At 37.3% G+C, this 26,766-nt stretch overlaps 6 protein-coding genes across 10 annotated transcripts; 4 read left to right on the top strand and 2 right to left on the bottom strand.

Annotated features, from left to right (window-relative positions):
- The first annotated feature begins 1,384 nt into the window (after nucleotides 1-1,384).
- LOC133689401 (uncharacterized) lies at nucleotides 1,385-4,356 on the top strand. The gene is made up of 3 exons (XM_062109264.1): nucleotides 1,385-1,649; nucleotides 1,834-2,376; nucleotides 3,278-4,356. Exons 2-3 carry the CDS (start codon nucleotides 1,842-1,844, stop codon nucleotides 4,117-4,119), a joined length of 1,377 nt encoding a protein of 458 aa, XP_061965248.1. The 5' UTR covers nucleotides 1,385-1,649; nucleotides 1,834-1,841; the 3' UTR covers nucleotides 4,120-4,356.
- Nucleotides 4,357-4,743: 387 nt separating this feature from the next.
- LOC133689400 (uncharacterized) lies at nucleotides 4,744-6,635 on the bottom strand. Of its 2 annotated transcripts, none has more exons than XM_062109262.1 (3): nucleotides 5,452-6,598; nucleotides 5,092-5,371; nucleotides 4,744-5,007 (listed from the first exon to the last, which is right to left on the bottom strand). In XM_062109262.1, exons 1-3 carry the CDS (start codon nucleotides 6,409-6,411, stop codon nucleotides 4,871-4,873), a joined length of 1,377 nt encoding a protein of 458 aa, XP_061965246.1. In that variant the 5' UTR covers nucleotides 6,412-6,598; the 3' UTR covers nucleotides 4,744-4,870. The 2 variants fall into 2 exon arrangements, with proteins under 2 accessions (XP_061965246.1, XP_061965247.1); XM_062109263.1 differs by having other exon boundaries at nucleotides 4,873-5,007; nucleotides 5,103-5,371; nucleotides 5,452-6,635.
- Nucleotides 6,636-8,407: 1,772 nt separating this feature from the next.
- On the top strand, nucleotides 8,408-11,419 carry LOC133688198 (probable LRR receptor-like serine/threonine-protein kinase At4g31250). The gene is made up of 3 exons (XM_062107604.1): nucleotides 8,408-9,336; nucleotides 9,742-10,311; nucleotides 10,554-11,419. The coding sequence occupies exons 1-3, from the start codon at nucleotides 8,655-8,657 to the stop codon at nucleotides 11,222-11,224; spliced, it is 1,923 nt and encodes a 640-aa protein (XP_061963588.1). The 5' UTR covers nucleotides 8,408-8,654; the 3' UTR covers nucleotides 11,225-11,419.
- A 199-nt stretch (nucleotides 11,420-11,618) lies between these two features.
- LOC133688199 (probable nucleoredoxin 3) lies at nucleotides 11,619-14,584 on the top strand. Of its 3 annotated transcripts, none has more exons than XM_062107607.1 (4): nucleotides 11,619-11,799; nucleotides 12,975-13,138; nucleotides 13,356-13,835; nucleotides 13,910-14,584. In XM_062107607.1, exons 2-4 carry the CDS (start codon nucleotides 13,037-13,039, stop codon nucleotides 14,531-14,533), a joined length of 1,206 nt encoding a protein of 401 aa, XP_061963591.1. In that variant the 5' UTR covers nucleotides 11,619-11,799; nucleotides 12,975-13,036; the 3' UTR covers nucleotides 14,534-14,584. The 3 variants fall into 3 exon arrangements, with proteins under 3 accessions (XP_061963591.1, XP_061963592.1, XP_061963590.1); XM_062107608.1 differs by having other exon boundaries at nucleotides 11,619-11,831; XM_062107606.1 differs by lacking the exon at nucleotides 11,619-11,799 and having other exon boundaries at nucleotides 11,858-13,138.
- Nucleotides 14,585-15,167: 583 nt separating this feature from the next.
- Nucleotides 15,168-19,930, top strand: LOC133688142 (U-box domain-containing protein 35-like). Its single transcript, XM_062107535.1, has 10 exons — nucleotides 15,168-15,360; nucleotides 15,680-15,771; nucleotides 15,990-16,111; nucleotides 16,456-16,664; nucleotides 16,770-16,827; nucleotides 17,064-17,358; nucleotides 17,704-17,805; nucleotides 17,881-18,309; nucleotides 18,621-19,385; nucleotides 19,475-19,930. The coding sequence occupies exons 1-10, from the start codon at nucleotides 15,168-15,170 to the stop codon at nucleotides 19,532-19,534; spliced, it is 2,325 nt and encodes a 774-aa protein (XP_061963519.1). The 3' UTR covers nucleotides 19,535-19,930.
- A 1,015-nt stretch (nucleotides 19,931-20,945) lies between these two features.
- On the bottom strand, nucleotides 20,946-25,945 carry LOC133688257 (RNA-binding protein 208-like). 2 transcript variants are annotated; one of them, XM_062107683.1, is made up of 12 exons: nucleotides 25,715-25,945; nucleotides 25,467-25,528; nucleotides 25,189-25,291; nucleotides 24,804-24,880; nucleotides 24,382-24,443; nucleotides 24,207-24,294; nucleotides 23,554-23,629; nucleotides 22,979-23,009; nucleotides 22,757-22,876; nucleotides 22,090-22,175; nucleotides 21,543-21,716; nucleotides 20,946-21,457 (listed from the first exon to the last, which is right to left on the bottom strand). In XM_062107683.1, exons 1-12 carry the CDS (start codon nucleotides 25,763-25,765, stop codon nucleotides 21,140-21,142), a joined length of 1,248 nt encoding a protein of 415 aa, XP_061963667.1. In that variant the 5' UTR covers nucleotides 25,766-25,945; the 3' UTR covers nucleotides 20,946-21,139. The 2 variants fall into 2 exon arrangements, with proteins under 2 accessions (XP_061963667.1, XP_061963668.1); XM_062107684.1 differs by having other exon boundaries at nucleotides 22,090-22,172; nucleotides 25,715-25,942.
- Nucleotides 25,946-26,766: the final 821 nt, after the last annotated feature.

Below are 26,766 nucleotides of genomic sequence, written 5' to 3'. Positions count from 1 at the left end.
GGATACGGGGTAATGGTCATGTATTGTGTTTTCATCCAAGGATGTGATGGTGATGCTTTAGTTAGACACTGTTTGTTTTCGTGGTTGGATTGTGTATTTTTTTAAAATTGAGTTTTTTTATCTCAATTGTTTTTTTTTTTTTTTTGTATCTTTGAATTAGTTTAATGAGTTAATGTTAAATTTTTAAAAATAAAAAATATTTCAAGTAGCAACTATTAGCATAATATTTTAATATATTACAATGGTTTTAAACACTACATTATAATAGAAAAACTTGCAAGTTTGAGACAAAAACATTGAAAAAAAAGGGTTGAAGTTTATACCACGGGCGGTGGAGAATGAACTTTGATGGGAAAGGAAGCACGATGGGCAAGACCAAGATGAGGCGGCTGATAGTCCACGCATTGCTGGCGGTCCACTATTAAATCTCGATTGCGGTTACATCTCGCTATCTAATAAAGTAAGCAGCTCAACCACTATTAAATCTTGTTGTTGAAAAAATATTTTTTTAAGTATTTTAAAACTGTGTTGATGTTAAAAATAATTTTTAAAAAATAAAAAAATTATTTTAATATATTTTCAAATAAAAAATATTTTAAAAAACAACCGCTATTACAATACCAATTAAGCCCAAAATATATTTATTTTTGAGATTGGACCACAGGTGACAAACAATGTTGAGAAACAATCCTCCCAAACAAAAGCCAGGGGCCTGTTTGAGAACGTGATTGCGATTGCTTTTCAAAGTGTTTTTCATACCGAAATGCATTAAAATAATATTTTTTTATTTTTAAAAAATTATTTTTAGAATCACTGCATCAAAACGATCCAAAACACAAAAAAAATTATTTTTTTTTAAAAAATTAATTTTTTGAAAACACGGATACAACCACGTTTCCAAACACTTACTAACTTAAATAAAACTTTATTTGATTTTTTATTTTTTAATATTTTCAATTGATTCACTTACTTTGCAACCTATCTTTAAATTGGGTCACGGACCGGACCAGACCGATGAAAAACGAAAAGGTTTGAATTGTAACCTCTTGCTTGTGATGGATTCAAAAAGGTAATAGGCTGTAGCCTTTTGGGCTCAAAAAGCAAAAACACATTGGGCTTGCATGAGTAGCTTTTATATAGTATCAGTTGAGCTTGCCTTTTTCATATAACAGCAATACGCTTATAGTGGGCATACCGGACGGCATATCCTTTTTTTTTTTTTTTTAATTATTATTATCCAATTCTAATCTTAGTGTAGCCATCAGCAAATAAAAAATAAAATTGAAATACCTAATTCCGTTCGCTAATATAATTTGTTAAATTTATAACCAATAAAACAAACCATAAAACCAGATACTATAATATGATAATATATTGACAATAAATATATTATTAAAAAAATTGGCAATCCCTAGAGCAGAGCAGGATAGGCCTAGGCTTGCCTTGATCTAAGATCTATCTCACTCACTCTCATTCACACTCTGGACTCCACCAGACAGAAGAACAGAAGCACCACCACGAGCTCAACCCGAAGGCCCTCCCTCGCCTCCAAGCCCCGTCACTCATTCTCTCCGCCGTAGAATGGACATCAGCACTTCCACCCTGAAACGCTGCGGCTGATCTCTGCACCATTACTCTCCTTTCTTCTGGTACTTGTCTTAAAGAAAAACCCAATTGCCTCTTTTAAATTACTTGATCAGCATGTCTCTCCACTTGCACTTTTTTTGTCTGGTTTACAATTATGGGTTAGTTTCTGAATGACAAAAGGTGAAGAACTTGATAAACTTTTTGGAGAAATGGGTTTGATTTATTTTAACTTAATTAACATGACAGAGGTTCAAATGGAGGTAATTGTTAATAAGAAGAAGCGTAGAAAGGAACAACGAGAGAGCAAGAATAATAATCAATTGCGTGTTTCTTCGAGCACTCCACGCACGCGTTCTCAGGTATCCCCGGAGTGGACAACTAAAGAAGCGTTGATTCTAGTGAATGAGATCGCTGCTGTTGAAAAGGATTGTTTGAAAGCTTTATCTACCTATCAGAAATGGAAGATCATTGTCGATAACTGCGTTGTCCTGGATGTTGCCCGGAATTTGAATCAATGTCGGACCAAGTGGAACTCCTTGGTTAATGAGTACAACCTGATTAAAAATTGGGACAAGGAGTCTGAGTCCCGGAGTGACTTCTATTGGTCTTTGGAGAGTGAAAGGAGAAGGGAGTTCGGACTTCCTGAGAATTTTAATGATGAACTTTTCAGAGCTATTGATGATTATATGTGGTGCCACAAGGAACACCCAGACACGGATCCGGATCCGGATCCAGATCCAGATACTGACTCTGAAAAGCCCGACTTGCTTCATGCAATAACAAACCCTGGTATGCTTCATCCCCAATTTAGCATGCAGTGATTAATTGCTAATTAACTTGGTAATTATGAATGTGACTTTGCATTGTTTATGATCAAGTTTTAATCCTGTTTTTGTTCATGTTAGTGCAATTGCTATTTCACTTTAGATGTGTCACAAAAGTTCTTGAATGTTTGATTTTGGAATTCTGTTGTGGAAATTATGAAACAAGCTACTATAGGTTACAGGGCAGAAGTTTCTGCTTGAACCTCAAAAGGTAATTTCCCAAGTACCTATGTCTTCTAATTCGAAGTGAATGTGTTGGATTCCATTTTGTCTGATGTTTCCCCTGGGCCCTGGAGATACCTGGTAATATTGGAACCAACACCTTTATTACTATCTGCAGCTGTGTTTGCTGATTTTGGAATGTAATTTGTAATGTTTCAGCTGCATTTTCATAACCACATGTCTTCATTGCAGCTCTCCCTATTAAGTTCATTTCTATAGCACACTAGCCTAGCATGTAATGATTTGATTTAATTTTCATTTTAGTAGGACCCATAGATGCTTCCATATTAACTTCTATGTTTTCCAAAATTACGAGATTGAAATAAATGGCAATGCAGTTGCATCACCTGGGTTACTGCCATAATGGAAACTGCATATAAATAAAGGTCGGATTATATTCAAATTGTTGTATCAAGTAGCTTGAAATGACATGAATTTACAGTGGAGACCATGAAAATTAGGTTAGTACATTTGATGGCATAGCTGCTCAAGTTGCTCGAGCTATTTATCCTGGTCGTAGTAAATGAATTGTGGTTATGCTTTGTTGTTCTTGGACCTATGAAAGCATGATAGTAGAGCTGCTTTTGAGTAAGGTGATAGGCTATATTTCCAGCTGCGCTCTTACAATCTCCTTTGACTCTCAGGGACCAAGAAACAAAGGTGGCGGTCAAAGTCTCTGAAAACCCCTATGGAAGAAAAGACACACAAATGCTGCAGAGAGGATACCTCTCAAACAATCCATGCAGAAGAGAAACCTCAGGAAAGATGTGTGGAAGAAAATTCTCAGATATACTGCACAGTGGAAAAGCCTGAGAGAGTCCATGCTGAAGAAGAACATCAGGAAAGTCAGGTGCAAGAAAGCACTCAGATATACTATGCTGGGGGAAAGCTTCAGACAATCCATGCAGAAGAGGATCCTCAGGAAAGTTGTGCAGAAGAAGAGCCTCATACTATCCATGCAGAAGAGGAACCTGAGGAAAGCCTTGCGGAAGAGCACCCTCAGCCATGCTGCTCAAAGGAAAAGCCTCGGACAATCCATTTAGAAGAGGAAACTAAGGAAAGATATTTGGAAGAAAATCATCAGACATGCTGCCCAAATGAAAAGCCTCAGTCAATCCTTGCAGAAACACAACTTCAGGAAAGTCACGTGGAAGAAAAGCCTCAGAAATGCTGTAGAAAAGAAAATTCTCAAAATGATGGGGATGAAAAGCCTAAAATCCATCGTGGACGTAAAAAGAAAATGCCCAGCACAGAAGAGATGAAGCAAATGATGGTGGAAAAACTTCATGAGAATGCTGAAATGATCCAGGCTGTAGTTAATGGCAACTTTCCTGAGATGGCAGACCTCGAAGCTGCTGATTCAAAGAACATCGAGGGCTTCAAAACTGACCTTATAAGAAGTCAAGGGGACAAGCTTATTGCATGCCTTCAAAATATTGTCAACAGTATTAGCCAGTTCCCTTGTCTTCTCCAAGAATGTGACTAGTTGGTGCATCTGATGTTAAATTTTCCTCACATGAGACACCATTAGGTCCATGACTGGGATAGTCGGGAATAAGATAGCTCCCTCTCCTTCAGGTTAGCATGATGTGAAGCATTTTACTGGTTAGCATGATGTAGAAATGAACCAAAAGATTCTGTTGTGCAGTTGCAGCACTTGAAAACTGCTTTCAATTTGCGCTGAATGGTGCCCAAATAAAACATAAATGTCTTTCAGGGTTTATTTTCGATGTCTCAATCAATGGTTTATGTATTTTGGAATTGTCTTGATGAAAGGAAGTAAAAAAAGAAGGGATCCTCCAGAATCTCTGGCTGTGGTCTTCTTTTCAAAAAGGTAGATAATAAAAGTTACCATGCTCCACAAAAGCGTTGAGGTTTTACTGATATCAAGAATAAATAGATTAATCTTGATTTGCCATTCCATAACCGTGTATGGATTCAGGAAGTTTAACTTCTAATTAATTCATCATTTTGAAAAAGAAATGTGTTCATCGTACAATCTTGAAATCGATTCATTTTGTAATGTGATCCTCGATGCGTGCCTACAAAATATTTGACTGAGCAGAAGCATGGAGATGTGTCATCGATCTTCATCTAGCAATAATAAACATGAACGAAAGAGGGAGCAGATCTTATTATTCCTTAATAAACATGATTCCAAGTTACAACTTCAGAATAATGCCTAACATTTTTCACATCTTAGGCATTGGTGGACTTAAAAGTACTAGGGAAAACTATTAAGATAAAACCACCACTTTACTCAGAATCCATAGCACCAAAGAGAACTCAAAAGCGAAGAGAGTATGAAGCAATCCTCGATCAAGTGCAAACCCAAACAGCGTGATCCCCCCATTGTTGTGTTGCAAATATGCCACTGCAAAGAGAACATTAGTGGATGTTATCATATGCAAATCAACAAGGGCAGGTGAGAAAAACTTAGTTCACGAGTTCTACCCACCTAAAGCTTGCCTGGTTTGGAAAGAACATGGATCCTGTGAGGAAATTGCAATGAAATTATCTGAAGAATCAGACTCGCTGTCTTCGGCATTGGATGCTAGAGTCCCATCAGCTTCTGGCACGTGGCTTTTCCCCTGGTCTATCCTGGCAGATGCAGATGCTGATGCAACAATCATATGCCATCTAGTTGCCATTGACACAATACGTTGAGCTCTATGTGTGATTCTAGCAGCTCCTAGCAAACATAAGAAGAATCCACATAGTTGAACTGCTGAACAAATCTGCATTAATCCCTCAAAAGTATTAGAAATCATCAATCTTGTAGACTGCAAAGCACTTATTAGAAAGAAAAAATTCTCACCACAAGGTCTCCGGAATTGAAGACATTTTTCTCAATATTGTTGAATCCCAAAACCAGCAACAATGATCCGAATTGACTAACTGTAATTGTAACCAAACAGGATATGATAAAGAACCGATATCTGTGGCTTGTAAAGGACAATTGTTTCTTAATCCTGACATGCTCCCTAAATATGACACCTGCATCCGATTCACAACCATCAAACAACTTGTGAAGCCCTTCAAATCTAAGTATCTGGAGCTCACAAGTCAACCGAAACAGGACACAAACCAACAAGAACACTCCTGTCCTATAAACCCATGATGCCAACACCAACACAAACATGATGGAGTTCAATGGAATATTTCCAGGAAAAACATTACACGGTAACCATATTTTGACTGTGGAGAAGAATATGATTTTGTGTGCAACTTCGACAAAGAAAGATGGAAACAGTATGCAGGCTAGGTACCGAAAAGCCTTATCGAGCTCGCGGGAGTATCCACGTCGAATGAACAATGAGTCCTCTTGTAAGTCATCCAGGAACAAGAGTTGGCGCAGACCGTACCTTTTGAAGAAACGGAAAAGAGTAAAGAAAGATATTAAAGCCAAGACAGACTCAGGAAGCTGCACCAGCTTGTTGTAAGAAATGGGGTCATTAGCTGGTGCCGAGGATGGGACTCTAATGGAAAGGGAGCTTACAATAGGGAGAATAATGGCAAGGAATACGAAGATGAAGCAGGACACAAATTTTCCTATGCAAGTGGAATGATCAAGGGCACACCATTTAAGGCTTATTCGAAAATTACGTAGCTCATCGATGAGTAATGATTTTGATCTAGCATATGATGGTTGAAGTAACAAGGGTACACTAGCCCGCAGCTGGTTGGACTGATTGTTTTCGTCGGGAAAAGTTACATGTCGACCAGAGGAATGGATATCTATTAGGGTGTCACCAGAAGCGGTGGAGGTGTTGATCATGCTTGAAGTTATGGGGGGAGATCAATTGACTGAGAGTTAGCATAACAAGGGCTTGTATTTTATATACAATTTAGTTGATAGAAGCAGGAGCTCTGTGACACTGTAAAACTTTATAGTTGCATGAAGAAAGCAACATTTTTAGAATATGGGGTCAATGGGTAAATAACATCTTGCTTGCACACACGTACAAGTAGGATTTTAGCATGCAGGAGTACAGTGTGGTTAAAACTATAATGTTTAGTTAATTAATATAGATTATAATTTTATGAAAACTATCTCTTAAAATCTTTATTAGAAAAAGAACTAGTTTTTTTTTAAACCTACTTCTTCAAACTGCAACTGCAAAAATCAGCACAGCGTCAAACACACATGCACATGTATCCGCTATACTGTTTTGTGGCCACAAAGAAGGAGGAGTGCAGGTGAGAATGTACCTAAAGCAAGCATTTGATGCACGTAAAAGCATCAGAAAGGCTTTGCGTTATCTCGTGAGAGCTGTATATATTGGCAATCAACGAAAGATTTTCAATGATGTGAAGAACAAATTATGGGCTGCCAAGTCGTCATTGAGGAAAAAGATGTGAAGCAGTGATACCCGTGACAGGGCAGTACTGTGCTTGACACGTGGTATAATGGGTGGCAAGGGGAGAGCGACAGAGTCACAGGTCGACCTAGAGAGGCACAGGTGGATTGGGACCCAACCACAAAGCCAATCCTGTGGAGTCCAAGGTTCCATCTGTCCCGTAGATACCCTTTTTTGGCTCTTTAATTAGCGATGAGCTCAATTTAATATCTCGTCGTGGATCTTTCAGTTTGTTTTTGTTATCTTTCCAATTAATAATCTTCATCATAGAACAAAATCATGGGCAAGGCCAAGTTAACACATTTTTCTTTTCCATGATTGAACAGTACATTCAACTTCACTACCCCACATCAAATGTGGTAGCTAGCTAGCTAGCTAGCAAGTTCATATATATTGACATACACACTCAAGCGGTTTCTTACCTTTTCAAATCACCTCTTTAATCCTTGCCTGACAAGGAATATCTTTTCATGAGGAACCGTACTAGTGTATAAAAATTAAATGAAACAAGAAATTTGGATTTCTAGTGTAAAATCGTTTTATAAATAATTCTACGTACATATATCTTTTAATCCGAATGGATTTAAGATTCCATGAAGAGCTTAAAACATATTATAATTTATAATTAATGGTGCCTTGATCGTTGAATATATATATATATATATATATATATATATATATATATATATATATATATATATATTAAAGATGTGCATATATTTCCTCTCGCGTAAGTGGGGATGTCGAATCTAGGATCTTAATTTATGCTCAACACACAAGGACATGGAACCTGTTTGTGGCCGGCTTGTCTTCATTCCCGTATGCTTATCATCCCTCCCAAGGTAAGAAAAAACCAAATATCCATCAATCACCCATTTGGCAAGAAAAATTAACAAGCCATTAGATACCACTAACAAGCATGCATGCATACAATACTGAGTTTCCCCTTGAGCACTCATCACTCATAGCCTTTGAAACTCTTATAGATTCCTAGAGCGCCCGCCCCATGAGTTCATCGATCTTTTATAGTTATTTAAGAAATAATCAAAGATAAATAGTCATTTTGAATTCAAAGTTGCGTTTCCCAGACATTTGAAATCTCCTTTTGTTTCCTTAAAATTATCTTTTTTATATTTTTGAATTGTGATAATATAAAAAATAACTTTTTATAAATAAAATATTATTATTTTGATATATTGTTTTTGAATAAAAAACACTCTTAACCGCATTATACACTATCAAACACACCGCCGTGGAAGGAAACACACAAATCACAAAGCTTAATGACATAGAAGTAACAAATCAACGTGATTTTCTTGTCATTTTCATACAGATTACAGCCAGAGGGCTTAATACCTTATCAACAACGAAAGCACCCATATATATAATTAATTAGATCTATTTACCTGGACAGACCATTAGCAATCAAGAAAATACAAAGAAACACACAAATAAGAAAAGGGTCAAATGGCCGGCCTCCTTATAACACAGCTCATGCTTCATAGGACTTGGTCGATCACAACCTTAACTTCCATCATTTGTCCCTATGCCTTCTCTCAACGCTTAATTTCTTAGTCTTTGACACCCTCTTAATCATTTCCCATCCACTCTTTTTTGTTCAATATTTGATGCTTGAAAGAAAACTTCACACATCTTCCTTATGGCTCGTTATAAGGTAGCATATTGGCACCTGATGCTGCTGCTATTTTACATCATGGTCACGGCTTGCCAATTCTTTGTCACATCACATGGTGCAATTACTGATGCTGAAATCCTTGTCAACTTCAAGAACTCTTTGTCTACAAACTCCTTGCTAAGCAATTGGAACGTGTCAGGCAATCCTCCGTGCAATGGTAGCACCAATAATTGGGTTGGTTTGCGTTGCAATGGTGATGGCACCATCGATAAGTTGCAACTTGAGAATATGGGCTTAACGGGCACCATCAACATAGACATCTTGACGCAATTGTCAAAGTTGAGAACATTAAGCTTCATGAATAATAGCTTGGAGGGTTCCATGCCTCAAGTGAAAAAACTTGGCCCCTTGAAAAACTTGTTTTTGTCTAACAACAGTTTCTCAGGTAAAATTGCCGAGGATGCATTTGATGGCATGAATTCATTGAGGGAAGTTCATTTGGCACACAATGAGTTTACTGGTGGAATTCCAAGATCACTTGTTTCCGCGCAGAAACTAACAAAGTTGAGTCTTGAAGGGAATCAACTTGATGGGAAGTTACCTGGCTTTCCTCAAGAAAACTTGACTGTGTTTAATGCTGCAGATAACAATTTCGAGGGTCAGATTCCTGCTAGTCTTGCTCACTTCAGTCCAAGCTCTTTCACAGGTTAATTCGTATACGTACCATCTATGCTTTTCAATCTAATCAAATCTTTTCATGTTCTCATAAATCTATTTTGGATGCGAGTAGAATTCCTTTTCAGTCTTTTCTCTTGATAATTATTCGAAAACTGGCCTAAAATACCCTGACGAGTAAGTGACCTTGTGACTGGAAATCAAATAAACTAGCTGATGTACATGAAAATTTAGTTAATTTAACAATCAGCTATATTATTATACCATATCTATAATATCCGTGAATCATCTTTCTATGTAAGTGGTATGTTGTTGATCTGATTCTGGTCCTAGAAGTCAAATTATGGACCGTAAAATGAATTTCTCTGCAGAGAATACTATATATATTATGGCTGCTGCAATATTTAATGCATTCATTTTCATATGCATGATGCAGGGAATACAGGGTTATGTGGAAAGCCACTGCCTGCGTGCAAATCATCCAAGAAAAAGACCATGATGATAATTGTGGTTACTGTTGTAGCTGTGGTTGCATTATCTGCTATTGTTGCCTTTTCCTGCATCTGTTGCCGCACAGCCAAAACACCCGAATTCAACTATTCCAAAAAGAAAATTGCCATGAATGGCGTTGGAAAAAAGGAAATTCAATCATCAGATCAGTTTGGTGATGGAAAAGCGGTTGATAATGGGCAGTTGCATTTTGTAAGATATGATAGGGGTAGATTTGACTTGCAAGACCTTCTTAAGGCCTCTGCTGAAGTCTTGGGCAGTGGTACTCTTGGTTCATCTTACAAGACAGTTCTTTCGGATGGACCTTCTATGGTTGTGAAGAGGTTTAGGCATATGAGTAACGTAGGGAATGAAGAATTTCATGAGCACATGAGAAAGTTGGGAACATTGTCACACCCTAACTTGCTCCCTCTAGTGGCATACTACTACAGAAAAGAAGAGAAGCTTTTGGTTTCTGACTTGATTGAAAATGGCAGCTTGGCTTCTCGTCTTCATGGTAAGTATTCTCTCTTTAACACTCACATAAACCAATGGAAACGATTTTAGACAATCATCCACGCATGCGTGGAGGAAGGATTCTGAACCATTTGTCTTTCACTATGATGGACAGACGGGATTGCCTTAGGGTATGGATCATTGTTTATGATCACAATTACATACAACGAAAAGAAAAGAGTGCTAATACATTGCTAATGTTTATCAGACTAATTTTGCTGCATTGATGGATTTATCTTTCAGCCAAGCGTGCTCCGGGAAAACCATGGCTTGACTGGCCTACACGGCTGAAGATTGTCAAAGGAGTTGCCAGGGGGTTGGTCTATCTCTACAAAGAGTTCCCAACATTAGCTCTGCCTCATGGTCACCTAAAATCCTCCAATGTGCTTCTAGATGATACATTCGAGCCCCTCTTGACAGATTATGCTCTAGTTCCTTTGGTTAATAGAGACCATGCTCAACAAGTTATGGTTGCCTACAAGTCACCTGAATTCACTCACTCTGACCGCACTACAAGGAAGACTGATGTGTGGAGTCTTGGTATACTAATTCTGGAAATCTTGACAGGCAAGTTCCCTGAAAATTATCTAATGCAAGGCAGGGGTGGCGATGCAGATTTGGCAACTTGGGTTAACTCAGTTGTTAGAGAAGAGTGGACAGGAGAGGTATTTGATATGGATATAATGAGGACTAAGAATTGTGAGAAAGAGATGCTAAAGCTGTTGAAAACTGGGATGTGCTGCTGTGAATGGAATATGGAGAACAGGTGGGATTTGAAGGAGGCTGTAGCCAAAATTGAGGAATTGAAGGAGAGAGACAATGACAATGATGACTTCAGTAATTCCTATGCAAGTGAAGTCTATTCTTCTAGAGCAATGACTGATGATGATTTCTCTTTCTCTGTCAATGGTTGAATTGAATGAATAAAGCTAGCTCACTACTGTTATTTTTCCAAATTATGCATTGGCCCAAGGGTTGGAGTAGCTGCATTAAGATGAAAGGATATAGTTTGTTGCAAGTGCCTCTTTATTTTGCCCTAATTCATATTTGCCCATGTAATGACACTGGTCGAGTTATATTTAAGTTCTTTATGTCCTCTTGCAGCTACATGATGGTGTAAGCAAATCTTTCTACGCTTTTGACAAAATCAGGGAGGAAAACCCAAGATAATTACTGTTTAAATAATTATATTAGGACTTAAATAGGATCTAATGCCTGCATAATCATGGAATATACCTGGTGAGGTTAATAGGTCCTTTGCTTAACTCTCACCTGTCACTACACCTGTCTGATAGATAGAGACCTGTATCTCTATCTAAGGTTACACTTGTTTGCCCAACTTATTCCTTCACATCCCCTCTTGGGTTGGGTTTATCCTCTCACACGTTTCTCTTGTCCCCTTGTTTTGTTGTGGAATCTGACCAGCCCTCTCTCCCTCCCTTTCTCAATTCTCGAACTCCCAACAAAGGATATCAGCAGAAATACCAAGGTACTTTTGCTCGCTGTGCTTTGTTTCTTAAGGTAAGCTTAAATTGTTAAAAATGGTGTAATAGATGAGCAGACTTGGGGTTTGTAGGCCATATGCATCAGAAATAAGACGTTTTAGTTGGTTTCTTCTACTTGAGTCCTGCTTTACGCTTATGGGAATCTTAGAAATCCCATCCGTGTCTAATTCTCATGATTTCAGCATCAAGAGTGTTTTATATTCCAATGATGCAATGATCCAAAAGGAATAATTTTGAGAAGCTTCTAGTGGTATGTTGAGGCACTTGATATCGTATTCTTAACATGAATATCCCTGATTTGTGACTCTACTGGTGGTTAAATGCTCTCTTTTTCCAATCTTTACTTGCCAAATTGATGCCTCATGTATCCCATGTTGCTGCTCTTCCTGTGATGTTTGACAGAGGAAAAACAGAGAACCCAGAATTTATAAAAAATTCACTATTAATTCACACAATTCTAAAAAAAATAAATCATTGCAATAACTGGCATGATCTAATCTGAAGCTGTCGTCTGCAAAATTGAGAACAGAAGAGAGCAAAAAAGCTAGCCATGTTCTAGGCCATAAACAAAACAATTGCCTTTACATGTGGCATGGATGTAAAATGTGAATACAGATGAAAACTTACTAATAGATTCTTTTTGCAGTACCACCATTTTGACAAGTGGTCTTGCTGCACTTCCCATTAGGACAAATGCTTGCCAGGATTCTTATCAAGGCTTGGGGCATTTTAAAAAGTGATATTGAGCTCATCAAATGCAATTTTAGTCCTTTGATTGATGCATACCACTCACCCTTGGTAACAAATCGTGGGTCCTTTAGAAGAAAAAAGAATGAGAATATATGAAGCTGGTGGTTCTTGTTTCTTGATAGCCATCTTGCATGTGCATCCCTCTTCCTTGTTTAGTATACTTTCATATAACAGAACTTCATTTAATGAACATGGTCATTATAGCATATGCTATGCATGCTTAACTATGATTATAATGTAAGAATATTTCAAAATCCTTGTTCACGCATAGGAATATTTTAAAATAGTCACAAGTACTAAATTCCCTTGTGGAATTTGAAGCCTCCTGTATTTTTTTAAATAGTGTTTAGTTGCTGGATTCCGTTGTGAATGACACTCTTCTGTGGTGCCATTTCACGTTCTTCATCAGCATCTCTCAAGGATAGCATATAAAAGAAGAAGAGAGGATTACCAACTTTTGCTTGTAGTATTATGGCAGGGCTTGATGGTCAAGCTAAATTTGTTGAGGGCAGTGACTTCGTGGCCATCTTATCATCTCAAGGGATAGATTATCTTTTATCTGGTGAAGGAAAGGTATTCCCTTAGAAGCTCTCTTTTTCTGCAATTTTTTTTCCCTCTAAAATCCCTTTTCCTTCTCTTATGCCGCAGAGCTTTTATATTTTTATGTTTGATTACTGAAAGGTTGATGAAAGTGGAAAAACAAAATGAGAGTTTACTTAGCTGCTAAAAAGGAATTTTTCATTGTAATGAAATAACTAAAGTTCAAAATCTCGTTTTGATTTGAGTTTAGGTGCCCTTGTCATCATGTGATTGTAAGGTAATTTGCCTCTTCTTCTCGGCAAACTGGTGCAGGCCATGTAAAGCATTTGCTCCCCAGCTTGTGAAAATTTATAATAGCCTAAGAGGTACTGGTAAAAAACTAGAGATTGTATTCATCTCCTTTGATCGCGATGAGGATGGATTCAAGGAACACTTCAAGTGTATGCCATGGCTTGCAGTCCCATTTGAAGTAAACTTGCATAGACATTTGAGTGACATCTATCATGTTAATCGTATTCCATCATGTATCTCGTTGGGTTCAGATGGAATATCAGTTGAAGAAGATATGATTGGATTGATAGAAGACTTTGGCGCTGAAGCATTTCCCTTCACCAGGGAAAGATTTGACGAACTGAGGTCTATCGATGATGCAAAGCGCCAGGGAGGAAAATTACAGCAACTTCTGGCACATGAAGGACGGAACTATGTTTTATCAGGAGATACTAGAAAGGTGATTTAATTTTATCCCTGATTTTACAAATGGCATGCCAGGCATAACTTTGACATTTTTTGACCTTTCTGCAGATATTTGTATCTGAACTTGTTGGCAAGACAATAGGCCTTTACTTTGGCGCACACTGGTGCCCTCCAAGCCGTGCCTTCACTACGCAACTTATCCAAAATTACAACGAGATCATAACCACCAATGATGGATGCTTTGAAATTATCTTAGTCTCTACAGACCGAGACCTTAAAGAATTTAATACCAACCTAAGTAACATGCCATGGCTTGCTATTCCATACGAGGACAGGACACGGCAAGACCTTTGCAGGATCTTTAACATTAAAGGGATTCCAGCTTTGGTCATTATTGGACAAGATGGGAAGATCATTAGCACAGATGGGAAAGCCATGATTTCCTTATATGGTGCTAAGGCTTTCCCATTTACAGAGTCAAGGATTACAGAGATCGAAGCAACTTTGAAGGAGGAAGGAGATGCATTACCTCGGCAAGTAAAAGATATAAAGCACCAACATGCTCTGAAGTTGGACATGGCAAAAGCATATGTATGTGACTGCTGCAACGGGCAAGGCAAGTTCTGGGCATTCTCTTGTGATGTGTGTGATTATGACCTTCATCCAGCATGTGTAGAAGAGGCATGCTCAGACTGTTTAATGAAAGTTGGCGATATTAATTCAACAGCCTAAATGTAATACTTGAATGAAGAATAAATTACCTTACCTCTCCAAGAAAACAAATTTTCTTGTCCATTTATTTAATGTAACAAACTGATTTTGTGCAACAATTTAAGACTAGTGGATTAAGGAGTCAAAGGCCTCATATCTCTTACCCTATGCATGCCAATTAGGATAAAAGAACCGAAAATCTGATGGCACCTGAATGTCTGTGGTCAAACACCAGAGAGAAATTTGTGGGGGGAGAGAATTTTGAGGATGGCTTGTATCGATCAAGTTAGTTAGAAGAGCAAAAAAACAAAAAAGTGAAAAAACAAAAGCCAGCCTAATTTAGGAAGACACAAATAGGATCGCTGAACTTGAGGGAAAAAGGATATTGCAGAACCACAAAGCGGTTAGGTTACCTTCCTTTCTCTCTGCCTCTAGAGAAAGGAAGAAATAATCAAAGAAAAGAAAAGCAAAAACATCCCATTTGCATTAAATTTTTGATATACGCACTGCATTCCTGAGTTTCCTGAAGAGAAACTTGAAGGTGATTAAAAGGCTCTCAGAAGCTTCTGATAAGATAGTAGAAGAGAAATCAATCTATAACGTTTCAAAAGTCCTGTTATTAATTGCAAGGATAGAAATTAGTTTATAGAGAGATATGTGGATGCCAAGGTCTATGCCAGAGAAAAGGAATGGAGGAAATGGATTAATTGCAGTGGCAATAGACAAGGATAAAGGCAGCCAAATCGCCCTCAAATGGACTATTGACAATCTTTTGGTGAAAGGGCAGACTGTTATTCTCATCCATGTCAATCTCAAATCATCTTTATCTTCATATTATGCTTCCCCAAGTAAGGATTCAACCTCGTTATCCGTGCAGATTACAGATGCAAACTGAAAGTTGTCATGGATTCCATTTTGTAACTTGCTTTCATGATATTTTTCTAAAAGCATCATTTTAATTAACAAGAAATGCTATTTTCCTTAGAAGTTATGCATAAAAAAAGATGGAAAATTGGTAACAAATGAAATCAAATCATGGATTTTCATGCCGACGGAAAGAAGCCGTGCAAGAAGCAGTATAGCTTTGCAATGAATACATTTCTTTTAAAATAGTCTCACATAGGAGAAGCTTCTCAACATGCATGTTCCTGATCATTTTTATTGCAGGGCTGAACCAAATTTCTGATTCCAATGGCACATCCAGTCCCGATTCCAAGGATTTGTTCCTTCCTTTCCGCTGTTTCTGCACACGTAAAGATGTGAGTGTTGAAGATGAAACCTTCATTTTCTTTCAATGCACACTCAATCTTGAAAAGCCTATCCTGCAAGAAACATTTACCTACATTATTAGCAAGAGTACATGTATAGTTGCTCTAGAATTCTATATAAATTGGATTCACGAAGGACTTTTAAGAAAGCACACATTTTACATCATATTCCTAAGTCTTTAAACTTCTGTATTCAACTTTGACATCAGATTAACTGCAAGGATGTCGTACTGGAAGACACGGATGTCGCAAAAGCATTAATTGAATACGTTACCCAGACTGCAATTGAGACTTTGATTGTTGGTGCGTCGGCAAAAGGAGGCTTTCTTAGGTATGTACCTCTCTTGATACATCAATAGCAGGAAAATTTATGTACCAGAACTTTTATATCTGATATAGAAGACGAGTGTTTAGAAGTTAGATTTCTGAAAATATTGCTATAAACGACACAATGCATCCATCTCAAATGCTGTGACAGACAAGATAGACTAGCGTCAGATGCTATGATAAATTGTTTTATATTTATAAATTAGTATGTTGAAATGTCATAGTAGGCATGTGAACATGGCTAACAAGCTTTGCATTAGCAGTCTGGATGAGTGTAAAGACTAATGATATTATGAGAGCATAAATTTATTCCAAATTCCTGAACTTCCAAAAATTTCTTCCTAGAAGATTCAAAGCAACAGATGTCGCAGGCAGCGTGTTAAAGGGGGCACCAGATTTTTGCACTGTATATGTTATAGCCAAAGGGAAGATACAATCCATGCGGGCTGCCTCCCGTTCTTCACCAGTTAACTCTTCATTGCATAACCAACTCAACCAAAACAGCACAACACCAGCTTCTATGGATGCACATACCCCCCGTACTCGTGTTAAAAGAGGTCAACGATTTTGTTTTTTACTTCTTTTCCTTTGTATTTATTTTCCATGCTCTAAGTGAGCTCCCATTGATCATCTTGAATTACTGATGTATTTTCAATCAGTAGCTGAGAAGCCACCACTGGAGCTACCTCGAAAATCAGTTGGCGATACAGAATCCTTCAGGTAAGAGATGCTCAGTGCTCACCGTCATTGCTTTGTACGAGGAACAATGAAACTCTGAAAACATATATTAACGACATAGCTAGTTTGCTAGTGAAGAAAAGGCCTGAAATGTTTTAGAACAATTCATCCGGACTCCTATCGATGACCCTGTGTCTTCTATAGTACCCAAATGAGAAAGCAGAAAATCTACCAGTCTCTTAAAGGACTAACTTGAGACATTTTGCAACTGAAAACAGGTCACCATTCACCAGGAGAGGTTTAACTGGAAAATCATATGGTGAACTCTCGGTTCCAGATACTGATATATCCTTTGTCAGCTCCGGCAGACCAAGCATTGACCGCATATTTCCAGCATTTTATGACAACACTGAAACAAGCCGCACCCCTCCACGGCTGTCAAACTTCTCTGACATTGACAGCAACTATAGCTTTGAATCACTGCACCATGGAAGGAAGTCACTGGATCAAGGTGGCTTTTCACCTGAATTATCAACCTTCTCAAATGAAAGTGACCAGATGCCATCAGCTGCGGTAAGAGCATTTAGCCATTCATTTGAATATCAGAAATGTAGGACCTGCATTTTCTATAAACGAATAAGCTTATGTCTATAACAACAGAATCCTCAAATAGTGTAATATTAAATAAACACAGATCTAAACCTTGTTACCCTAGAAACAAACTAATCTGTGAACAGTTCTAGTTGATCCTTGCAGATGAAAAAATGTTGCCCACCTTCCTGTAAAGCTGACAACGATTTCTAGTTTTCTCAAATGACAAGCAATCCACTATCTACATTACTGTTTGTGAGAGCTAACAATTACATTAAATATATAGATGAAATGCAAAAATTAACATGCGGTGCTGTAAAATCTCAGGATGATGTGGAGGCGGAAATGAGAAGGCTGAAGCTGGAGCTCAAGCAAACAATGGAAATGTACAGTTCCGCCTGCAGAGAAGCACTCACTGCAAAGCAAAAGGTACAAGAAATTGCATCTTCTTGTCATGTGGCCTTAAGAACCCCACGAAGTGTTCTGAGATAAACTTCTTTGCAGACAAGAGAGCTCCAGCGCTGGAAAATAGAAGAAGAGCAGAAATTGGAAGAAGCCCGACTAGCTGAGGAAGCTGCATTGGCAATTGCAGAAAAGGAAAAAGCCAAGTCCAAAGCAGCAATTGAGGCTGCAGAAGCAGCTCAGAGAATCGCTGAGCTGGAATCACAAAAAAGGATTAATGCAGAAATGAAAGCACGCAAAGAAGCAGAAGAGAAGAGAAAGGCCCTAGATGCTCTAGCAAATTCTGATGTCAGATACAGGAGATACTCAATCGAAGAAATTGAAGCTGCAACAGATTACTTTTCTCAGTCTCTTAAGATTGGAGAAGGGGGTTATGGTCCAGTATACAAGTGTTATCTGGACCACACACCCGTAGCAATTAAGGTTTTACGTCCAGACGCAGCTCAAGGAAGGTCGCAGTTTCAGCAAGAGGTATGTGGCCCAAAGAAAATTCTCTACAGATGCTTCAATATCTAAAACTTTCAAGCTCTTATTCTGAACCGTTTTCTTGAAGGAAAAATCAGTACAGTCACTTTTCAGAAAGAAATTTCTCAAAAAAAATTAATTTTAAATTCATTTAACAGCTTAGGAATGACCCATTGAATATCTTAACCCATTCGTGGTTTAGAACAAATCAACAGAAGTCCTTCTGAAACTATACCGACAACCTTCGAAAATTATCTTCAACTTCAGAGGCACAAAAGTTTTAGATTTTTGCTTAACCTGGTGAGAACTGGTTGCAGGTTGAGGTATTGTGCTGCATAAGGCACCCTAACATGGTTCTCCTCCTGGGAGCCTGCCCTGAGTATGGATGCTTAGTATATGAGTTCATGGCCAATGGAAGCTTAGAAGACCGTCTCTTTTGCAGAGGAAAATCTCCACCTTTGTCATGGCAGCTAAGGTTTCGAATTGCAGCTGAAATTGGCACCGGCTTGCTGTTCCTCCACCAAACTAAACCCGAGCCACTCGTACACCGTGATCTAAAACCTGCCAACATCTTGCTTGACCGCAACTTTGTGAGCAAGATCAGTGATGTAGGGTTGGCCAGGCTAGTCCCACCATCAGTTGCTGACAATGTGACTCAATACCGCATGACATCCACAGCTGGCACTTTCTGCTATATAGATCCTGAGTATCAGCAAACAGGCATGCTAGGCATAAAGTCAGATATATACTCTCTAGGGATCATGTTTCTACAAGTATTAACAGCGAAGCCGGCAATGGGACTGACCCACCATGTTGACAGGGCACTTGAAAAGGGCACTTTTGCTCAGATGCTGGATCCAGCAGTGCCTGATTGGCCAATTGAAGAGGCAACATTGTTTGCCAAGCTATCTCTCAAGTGTGCAGAGTTAAGGCGGAAAGACAGGCCTGATCTAGGCAAGGTTGTCCTGCCAGAACTTAAGAGAATGAGAGCATTTGCTGAAGAAAGTATGCACCACCACTCATGGTCATCAACTAGTCCAGTTGCACGCTCTCCAAAGTTTAGCCAAGTTTCAATGCAGCTAGTAAGCTCACTAGAATTAATTCTGCATGAAATTAAGCCACTAGATTAAGAGAAAAATTAACATTAACTAACGATTATTGTTTTTTGCAGAATGACCATCCTTCTTCAAGATCCGAAGTAAGCTCAAGAAGCCCTTCATCCCTTGCATGAAATGTAACCGAAAAGCAAGGACTCTAACAATAGAGGAGATTAAAAACATGGGAGTAACTATTTTTGATACTGTGTAGATAATATAAACCAAGAAGAGGTCGTAACTATTTTTACTTTTTCTTATGTTTCAAATGCCATAAATTAGTGGTCCAAACTCTTCCAATTGCCAAGGAAGTGGCTAGCAAAGAGCTTAATTAAGTTTGTAGACTGTCATTACAATCTTTTTGCAGCACTCCTGTAATTCGATTTGCTGTGAAGGTACCCCTCATTGGTACGAACACAATGACATATCACAAGAAGATCAGTTCATCAAATTTGATTGGATGTAATGTAATCTACTTTCAGTAGAGCATGATTATGAGGTCTCCTGCTCCTCAGCTCCTTCTGCATGACCACAGCGGCTGCTCTAATTTCTGCAGGGACTTTCCTTTTGTTTCTTGGCGGCTAGTCATCTGGACCTATTTTTGGTGAGTTTGGATCACTTTTGAGTTGTAGTAGTAGGCGGGCTTGGACTTGATTTATTCTTGCCAATCAATGTCCAAGCTTCCGCTTGAAGCTAAAAACTGTTTTGACTTTTTACATGAAAGAGTATTTTTTTAATGTTTTTTTTTATATATATAAATTGGATAGGTTAATGTTAAAAAATTAAAAAAATATATATTTTTAAGTGGGTGTGAAACTGTTTTGTTAAAGCGTATTAAATTAATATTTTTTTATGGATTTGATTTGTTGATGTTAAAAATAAAAAAAAAATTTAAAAATTATTTTAATATATTTTTAAATAGAAAAATTATTTTGAAAAAAACCATACCCGAGCATGCAAACATGGATGATTGGATTAAGAAAGGATGATTTTATTAAATCAACTTAGTTGAATCATCTGATAAAAACAAGTTAACGTATAGAATCTTAACTTGACTTCATTATTTGGTTGGTGTGAAAAACAGCAAGCAAGCAAGCAATTATTGATGGATATTATAATAGAAAAGAAATAATAAAAAATATAAAATCGGCAGTAGGTAATGAATATTATAAAGAAAAGAAACTAAAAAGAATAGTAATCTAGTAATGTAGCAAAAAACTCCTAACTTCTAAGAAGCATTAATTAATACCACCTTTCCACTCCGATTTGCTCGAAACGCTCCTCTCCACTCCGATACTTAACTATGAGCTGCTGCGAACTACGACAATCTTACACGCATCTAGTTTCTTCCTAGAGAGGAAAGTACATTAACGCGCGCACACACTACTCTTTCATGTAACCACAAGGCGCTTCTTGTCAGTAAGATTTATTGTTCATTCCTTGTTGTGGGTTACATAAACAGAAGGGCCTTACTATTCTATTAACGAAAACGAGAGGGAGGTCACCCACAGCATGAGTTTAAGGCAACGATCACAACTCTTGACAAGGTTTGCCGAACGATTGATCAGAGTAAAATAAACTCAATCCAAGAGATGGGCATCGTTTTAAAAATGCCCCTTTCAAATTACATGTTACACGATATAACACAGATAAAGGTAATTAAAGACTCAGTTTAGAGAACTCCATGACTCAAAGAAGAAAAGATACCCACAAAAGAAAATCATCCAAAAATAGCCCTACAATTAACGGTAATACATGAGCTGCTGAGCTGCTGCCAAACTGTTAGGATACCCATCATACAGAGCTTGGGACCCACTGGAGCTCAAGCCCATTGAAGCTGCAGATAGGCCATGTTGTCCGGTCAGCTGTACAAGAGCTTGGCCTGAAAGGCCAGATGCAGCTGCCTGGCTTAAGGCAAGTTGGCGCTGATAGGCCAACAAATCAGCTGCAGAGTAGCCTTGGTTTATACCAGTTGATGGAGCGATCTGATATGGTTGAGCTGGAGGTGGCAATGGATTTGAAGCAGTTCCTGGAGGGGTTGGCTTGCTACCCCATGAGCACTGCACAATACAGCACCAATGTTGACATGATAGGAACTAATAGGCAAAAGAAAAATAAAACCCGTCAAGCAATATCATGTCTGACCTTCATGGGCTTTCCACAAACTATCTTTCCATTGCCCATTTGAATGGCGAAGGCTGCTTCTTCATGAGTGTTGTATCTAACAAATCCAAAACCTTTATCTCTCTGGACACGCACCTCCTCAATTACTCCAGCCCCAAGGGCATGAAAATTACCATGCAGCTCAGCTTGAGTAACCTGATCGAACAGACCAAATTGTCAGCCAGAAAGTACAGAGCTGAGGAGCCAACATCTAACTCACTTCCATTCAGGACTTAAACGAAAAGGAAAGAGAGAGAGAGAGAGAGATAGAGACCAAAAGAAGTTAAAGAAAATTCCACAGGAAACCAATAATTCTCAAAACCAGAACTTCCTAAAACACTTTTTATAATTTGAGAATGTCTTGACAGTGATATAATAGTCTATAGCACCATAAAAAGTTTCTGTTATAGCTTAAGAAATGCGATATTGGAGATCAAAGTTTCCTCTTCCAAGATAACAAAAAAGAGTTCAGCCTAAACATGTAGAAAGCAGTACAATAAATATATTCCTTTATTCATCCTCCAGTTACCACATGAGAAAGATTGCCGACATAGACAGTGGTATATGCAGGATTGTTTTCAGGAGCCTCCTCATTAGTGTTTTCCTGACTTCCTGCTTACCGAGAAACAAAAGCAAAACTCTGTCAGCATTCAACTCTCCAAGCACACATTTACAAAAGATATCTATTTTAATAACTCAATACTAAGGAAATAGCTCAACTCAAATTCAGAACTCTTGAGTGGAAAAATTGAATTCAATATTGATTGTAGCTGAAGAAAATTATGCAAAAAGAAGATCAAAGAGAACTTATAATAAGCCAAATTGAATGCAATAATGAAAAAAAAAAAACAGAAAAAACACTTCAGTCTACTTCATGAAAGCAGGGACTGGCAAAACACTTTAGGAACTTGAAATGAGCTGGTCACCTATCTATGCATGCTTGTTAAGTAGCAAATAGCTATGAACCATGGGTGCTGATATGAAATACAGAAATAATACAGTTCTTAATTATTAAAGTCATTTGCCATTATCTCAAGTGGCATCAGATTGAATCCCTTTCATACTTGATACAGAAAGGACCTAAGGAGAGAGAGAACTAACCCCATCTAGGAACTACCTAAGGCTCAAAGACCTTCTAGATCAAGCAAAGAAATGTTATTTTACATAATCCGGGCTGAATTACAAGAAAATGGTACCTGAAGATCCATTAGTAAGAACAACTGCATTTTGGGTATCACTGTTTTGCTTATCTTCATTGGAACCAACACCTTTAGTTGCCCAATTGCATCTTATCTGCCTGTTTCCAAGCCATTTACCTATAGTTCAGAATGAGACTCATCAAAATTCTGCACTAATCGTTCCCAGATGACTCAGAATAGCAAAACCAAGCAACCAAGGATGAAAGTTATATGCCTGACCAGTTAAGTCATTAATAGCACTTTGTGCCTCCTGCAGATCAGAATTACAGTAAATTAGTTTATGGCTGAAGCAAATTCTTAAGAAATTTCAGTTAACATCCAAATGGCAAAATCACAACATAAGAGTATCCATTCCACCGGATGTCTAAGTCATTCTTCAATTTGTTCTTGGAAAACCAATCAGTATTTAATAAGAAAAACATTGCAAATGGATTTATCAAAAAATAAAAAGAAAGAATTTCACAATGGATCTTTATATCTCCAAATAAACTAGAAAAGTACAAACATTCTAGAAGAGGTCCTCAATATCTCAATGTCCAAGCAAAACATTGTTAACCATAAAATCTTCAATTCCTAAACAAGTTAATACATTGTGTAACAACAAGTTCATAAAGTATAAAATGAATTAAGCAATAAATCCACAACCCTGAAACCTCATTTTGGAATCACATCAGAAATAGATGGCAATAAAGGGATAACTGCAAAACTAGTTCATTTCAGTTCACTTTCTTGGGCTTTTGTTGAATTGAATAACAAGTTTGATTCAGCAGCTACTGATAACTGGAAAACAGTACCTGCTGATTACGGAATGAAACAAAGCCATATCCTTTTGAGCGTCCAGTTTTGTGATCCCACATGACCCTTGCGTCACTGCAAATGACACACGTTACGAAAACAAACATAAGGTTTTTGGAACAAAAACAACAGCCTGGTGTTTTTACACAGCCAAAGAGGATCGTAAGACATGAGTAACATAAGAGAGATGGTAGCAGTCTGCTTTAACATGCCAACCAAGATTGTTAACATCAATCAAAGAGAACCATTTGTTGTTACAAATACTTTTGGAGTTTTAGACAAAATCTCAAGAGCACAGTGTGATTTAGCCATTTACATTTCAATGACAGCTTCCTTTCCCACATGAGTGATTCGTGTTTTGTTTCTCAACAGTGTCCTTAAGTGTTTTAGGATCATGAAATATGTCCCCGGCACTGCATTTCAACTTTTTAAATGGACAGGCATAATCGGGTATGCATAAAAGCATCACAAATAGCAAAAGAGCATCATTACCTTCGCATAATTGTTTTATAGTATTAGCACATTTGAAGATATTGCTTAAAGAATAATACACAAAAAAGTGCAAAATGCCAAATTACAAAATACTTTGTTTGCACTTGACCCAACCCATTACAAATACAGGATAACAAGAAGCAGAAAGCAAGGAACTTACGAGCAACTAGGAAAGACTGAGAAGCACGCATATAAAGTTGCATCAGTAACCTCTGGACTCAAATCACCAACAAATATGTGGAAATGCCCTGACAAGATGAAAGGATAACCCATCAAAAGCCATGAACAAGCAAGGGGCATTGAAAAACAGCTGAAAAAATGAAACTGAAAGTAACCTGATGTGTCCTCTCTTTGGCCGCTGGCATATGCCCAATTCACTTTAAGTGCCTCACCGTAACTGGAAAGTATTTTAATAAAGTATAAAAACATAAAATCAATGACATCCAAAAATGAAAAATGAGTTTACACAGAAAACAAGGTAGCACTTACAACTGAGTAAAAATTAAATAGAGTTGTATAGCCTATTTGCAAACCTCAATTACTCAATACAAGACATGCAATCAAATTACTAATTCTACCAATTCTGAAGTGAGGGCCTAGTCCAGAAGAGAATGCTTGAAATTAGTAGGATCAGTGGCACAAAGTATACTATTTACAAAGATTTTCTCACATTTGTTTTAGATTGTCAAGTGAATGAATCAATTAGGCTACAGGTACAAAAACGACCAAGTATAATTACGGAGATATGAAAACTTACAGTTGGCGTCCATGCAATGTCATTATTGCAAGTGCTGCAGATGATCGGTCATGGTAGTCCACAAAACCGTATGATGACTGCAATTAGCGCAAACCATCAAACATGTGCAGGTAGCATTATGGAAAAGAATATAAGACAAAGAAAACAGATAAGACCAACACAAAATCATCCTAAAGAAATACCACATATAGAAATACAAGTGAATAGTCATCCTCAGACTTTCATGATAAAGTTTCGTTTTTCCGAGATCAAATACCATTAGGCAATGCAGAACACTAAAATCATCCTAAAGTCAAGAACTTGAAGAAAAATGTCGGAGAATCAATGGTTAAAAAGCAAAGGGGAGTTGAGTTGAGCATAGCAGTAATGAAAGAAAGAAAGGGACCTTATCCTTCCTGATGAGTTTGCATCCAGCAAGAGGGCCGGCAGTGGCGAAAACTTCAGCAAGAAGTTTGTCAGTGACGTTGACATGAATATTTCCAACATAACTATTGGACGGAAAGACACAGAATTAGTACTAGAAATTACAAAGGTAAAATAAGAGCATGCAAATATCTTTGTATGATTTTCACCATAAATAAATAAAAAGATAAAAGCTTTAGCTTTACGAAGGCAAGGGAGATTAGGTTAAAAAGAAAATACGAGAAAAGGAAGGGGCTTTACACGCTGCGACAAGAAGAAGAATCAAAACCAGGAGGCAGATTCCCACCGGGGATGGGCTCCATCTGCAATACAATACAATACAATATAATTATTATATGGGAAAATGGGAATCCAAAACAATAAAATTTTATTTCAATCGTATAATTAATGAATGGATTGAAAAAAAAAAGGTGATTGAAGCGGAAAAGAAGCCTCAAAACAAATAAAGATTGAAAATTTAAGAAAAAGAGAGGGAGGGAGAGAGAGACCTGAGACATGGCAGCGGCGACGAGGGCGGGATGGTGATGCTGATGATACATGTGATGATGTTGCTATTATTTTGTTGAAGCAATGCTTGTTGATGCTCTCTCACCACCACCACGATGACGATTGATCGCCAACAACTCTCTCTCTCTAACCTTTCTTTGTTGTTTGGGTCTTGGTTGCTCGGGTCATGTCCCTGAACGCTTTCAGCTTCAGCTACGATAAAATAACAACCGGTAATAATTTGTTTATTTATTAATTAATCTCACTACTACATACTTATTGCTACTATAAGTTTTTTTTTTTGGTGCTAATTTAATTAATTTTTAAATGATATTATTTATGTAATAAGATCAAATTTCGGAGATTATCAATATTGTATTTGCATGCAACATTCCTTCTAGTCTACAAATCTATCTTCAACACATCATCATGCCATGGCATACCAAATATTGTTTGCTTTCCTTTCAAGTAATTTTTTTTTGTTTTCTTTTTACTTTCATTTAATAATCTGGTCAGGTTCAACTCGTCAAAACAAAAATAATTTTCATTGTTAATATCAAGAATTATTTGTTGTATTTTTTTTAAAAAATTATTTTTTTAATTTTAAATTATTTTTTTATATTTCATATTATTTTAATACGATAATATCAAAAATAAATTTTTAAAAATAACTTTTAAATAAAAAATATTTTAAAAAATAATTATTATTAAATTATAAAAAATATTCAAGTAGCCCTTTCAGCAATGCAATGCAAATCATTCCCAATCTAAATACATAATTTTTTAGAAACAAACATTAACGTTTTTATTTTTAGAGGTTACAATAACAATTATTTTTCAAAATATTTTTTATTTAGAAATATATTAAAATATTATTTTTTATTTTTTTAAAAATATTTTTAACATCAATATATTATAAAAATTTAAAAATATAATTTTTTTTTAACAAAAAAATAAATTCAAAATTTATCTTACCCTCGTTTGGAAGGCAATGCCAAACGGGGATAGAGCTTTTTATAGCGTTTGTCATGCTCATCTCGACAAGGCAAAAGGA

Source organism: Populus nigra, chromosome 3 (genome assembly GCF_951802175.1).
Source record: "Populus nigra chromosome 3, ddPopNigr1.1, whole genome shotgun sequence".
NCBI classification, from domain to species: domain Eukaryota; kingdom Viridiplantae; phylum Streptophyta; class Magnoliopsida; order Malpighiales; family Salicaceae; genus Populus; species Populus nigra.
This window is presented reverse-complemented; position numbering and strand designations above follow the sequence as displayed.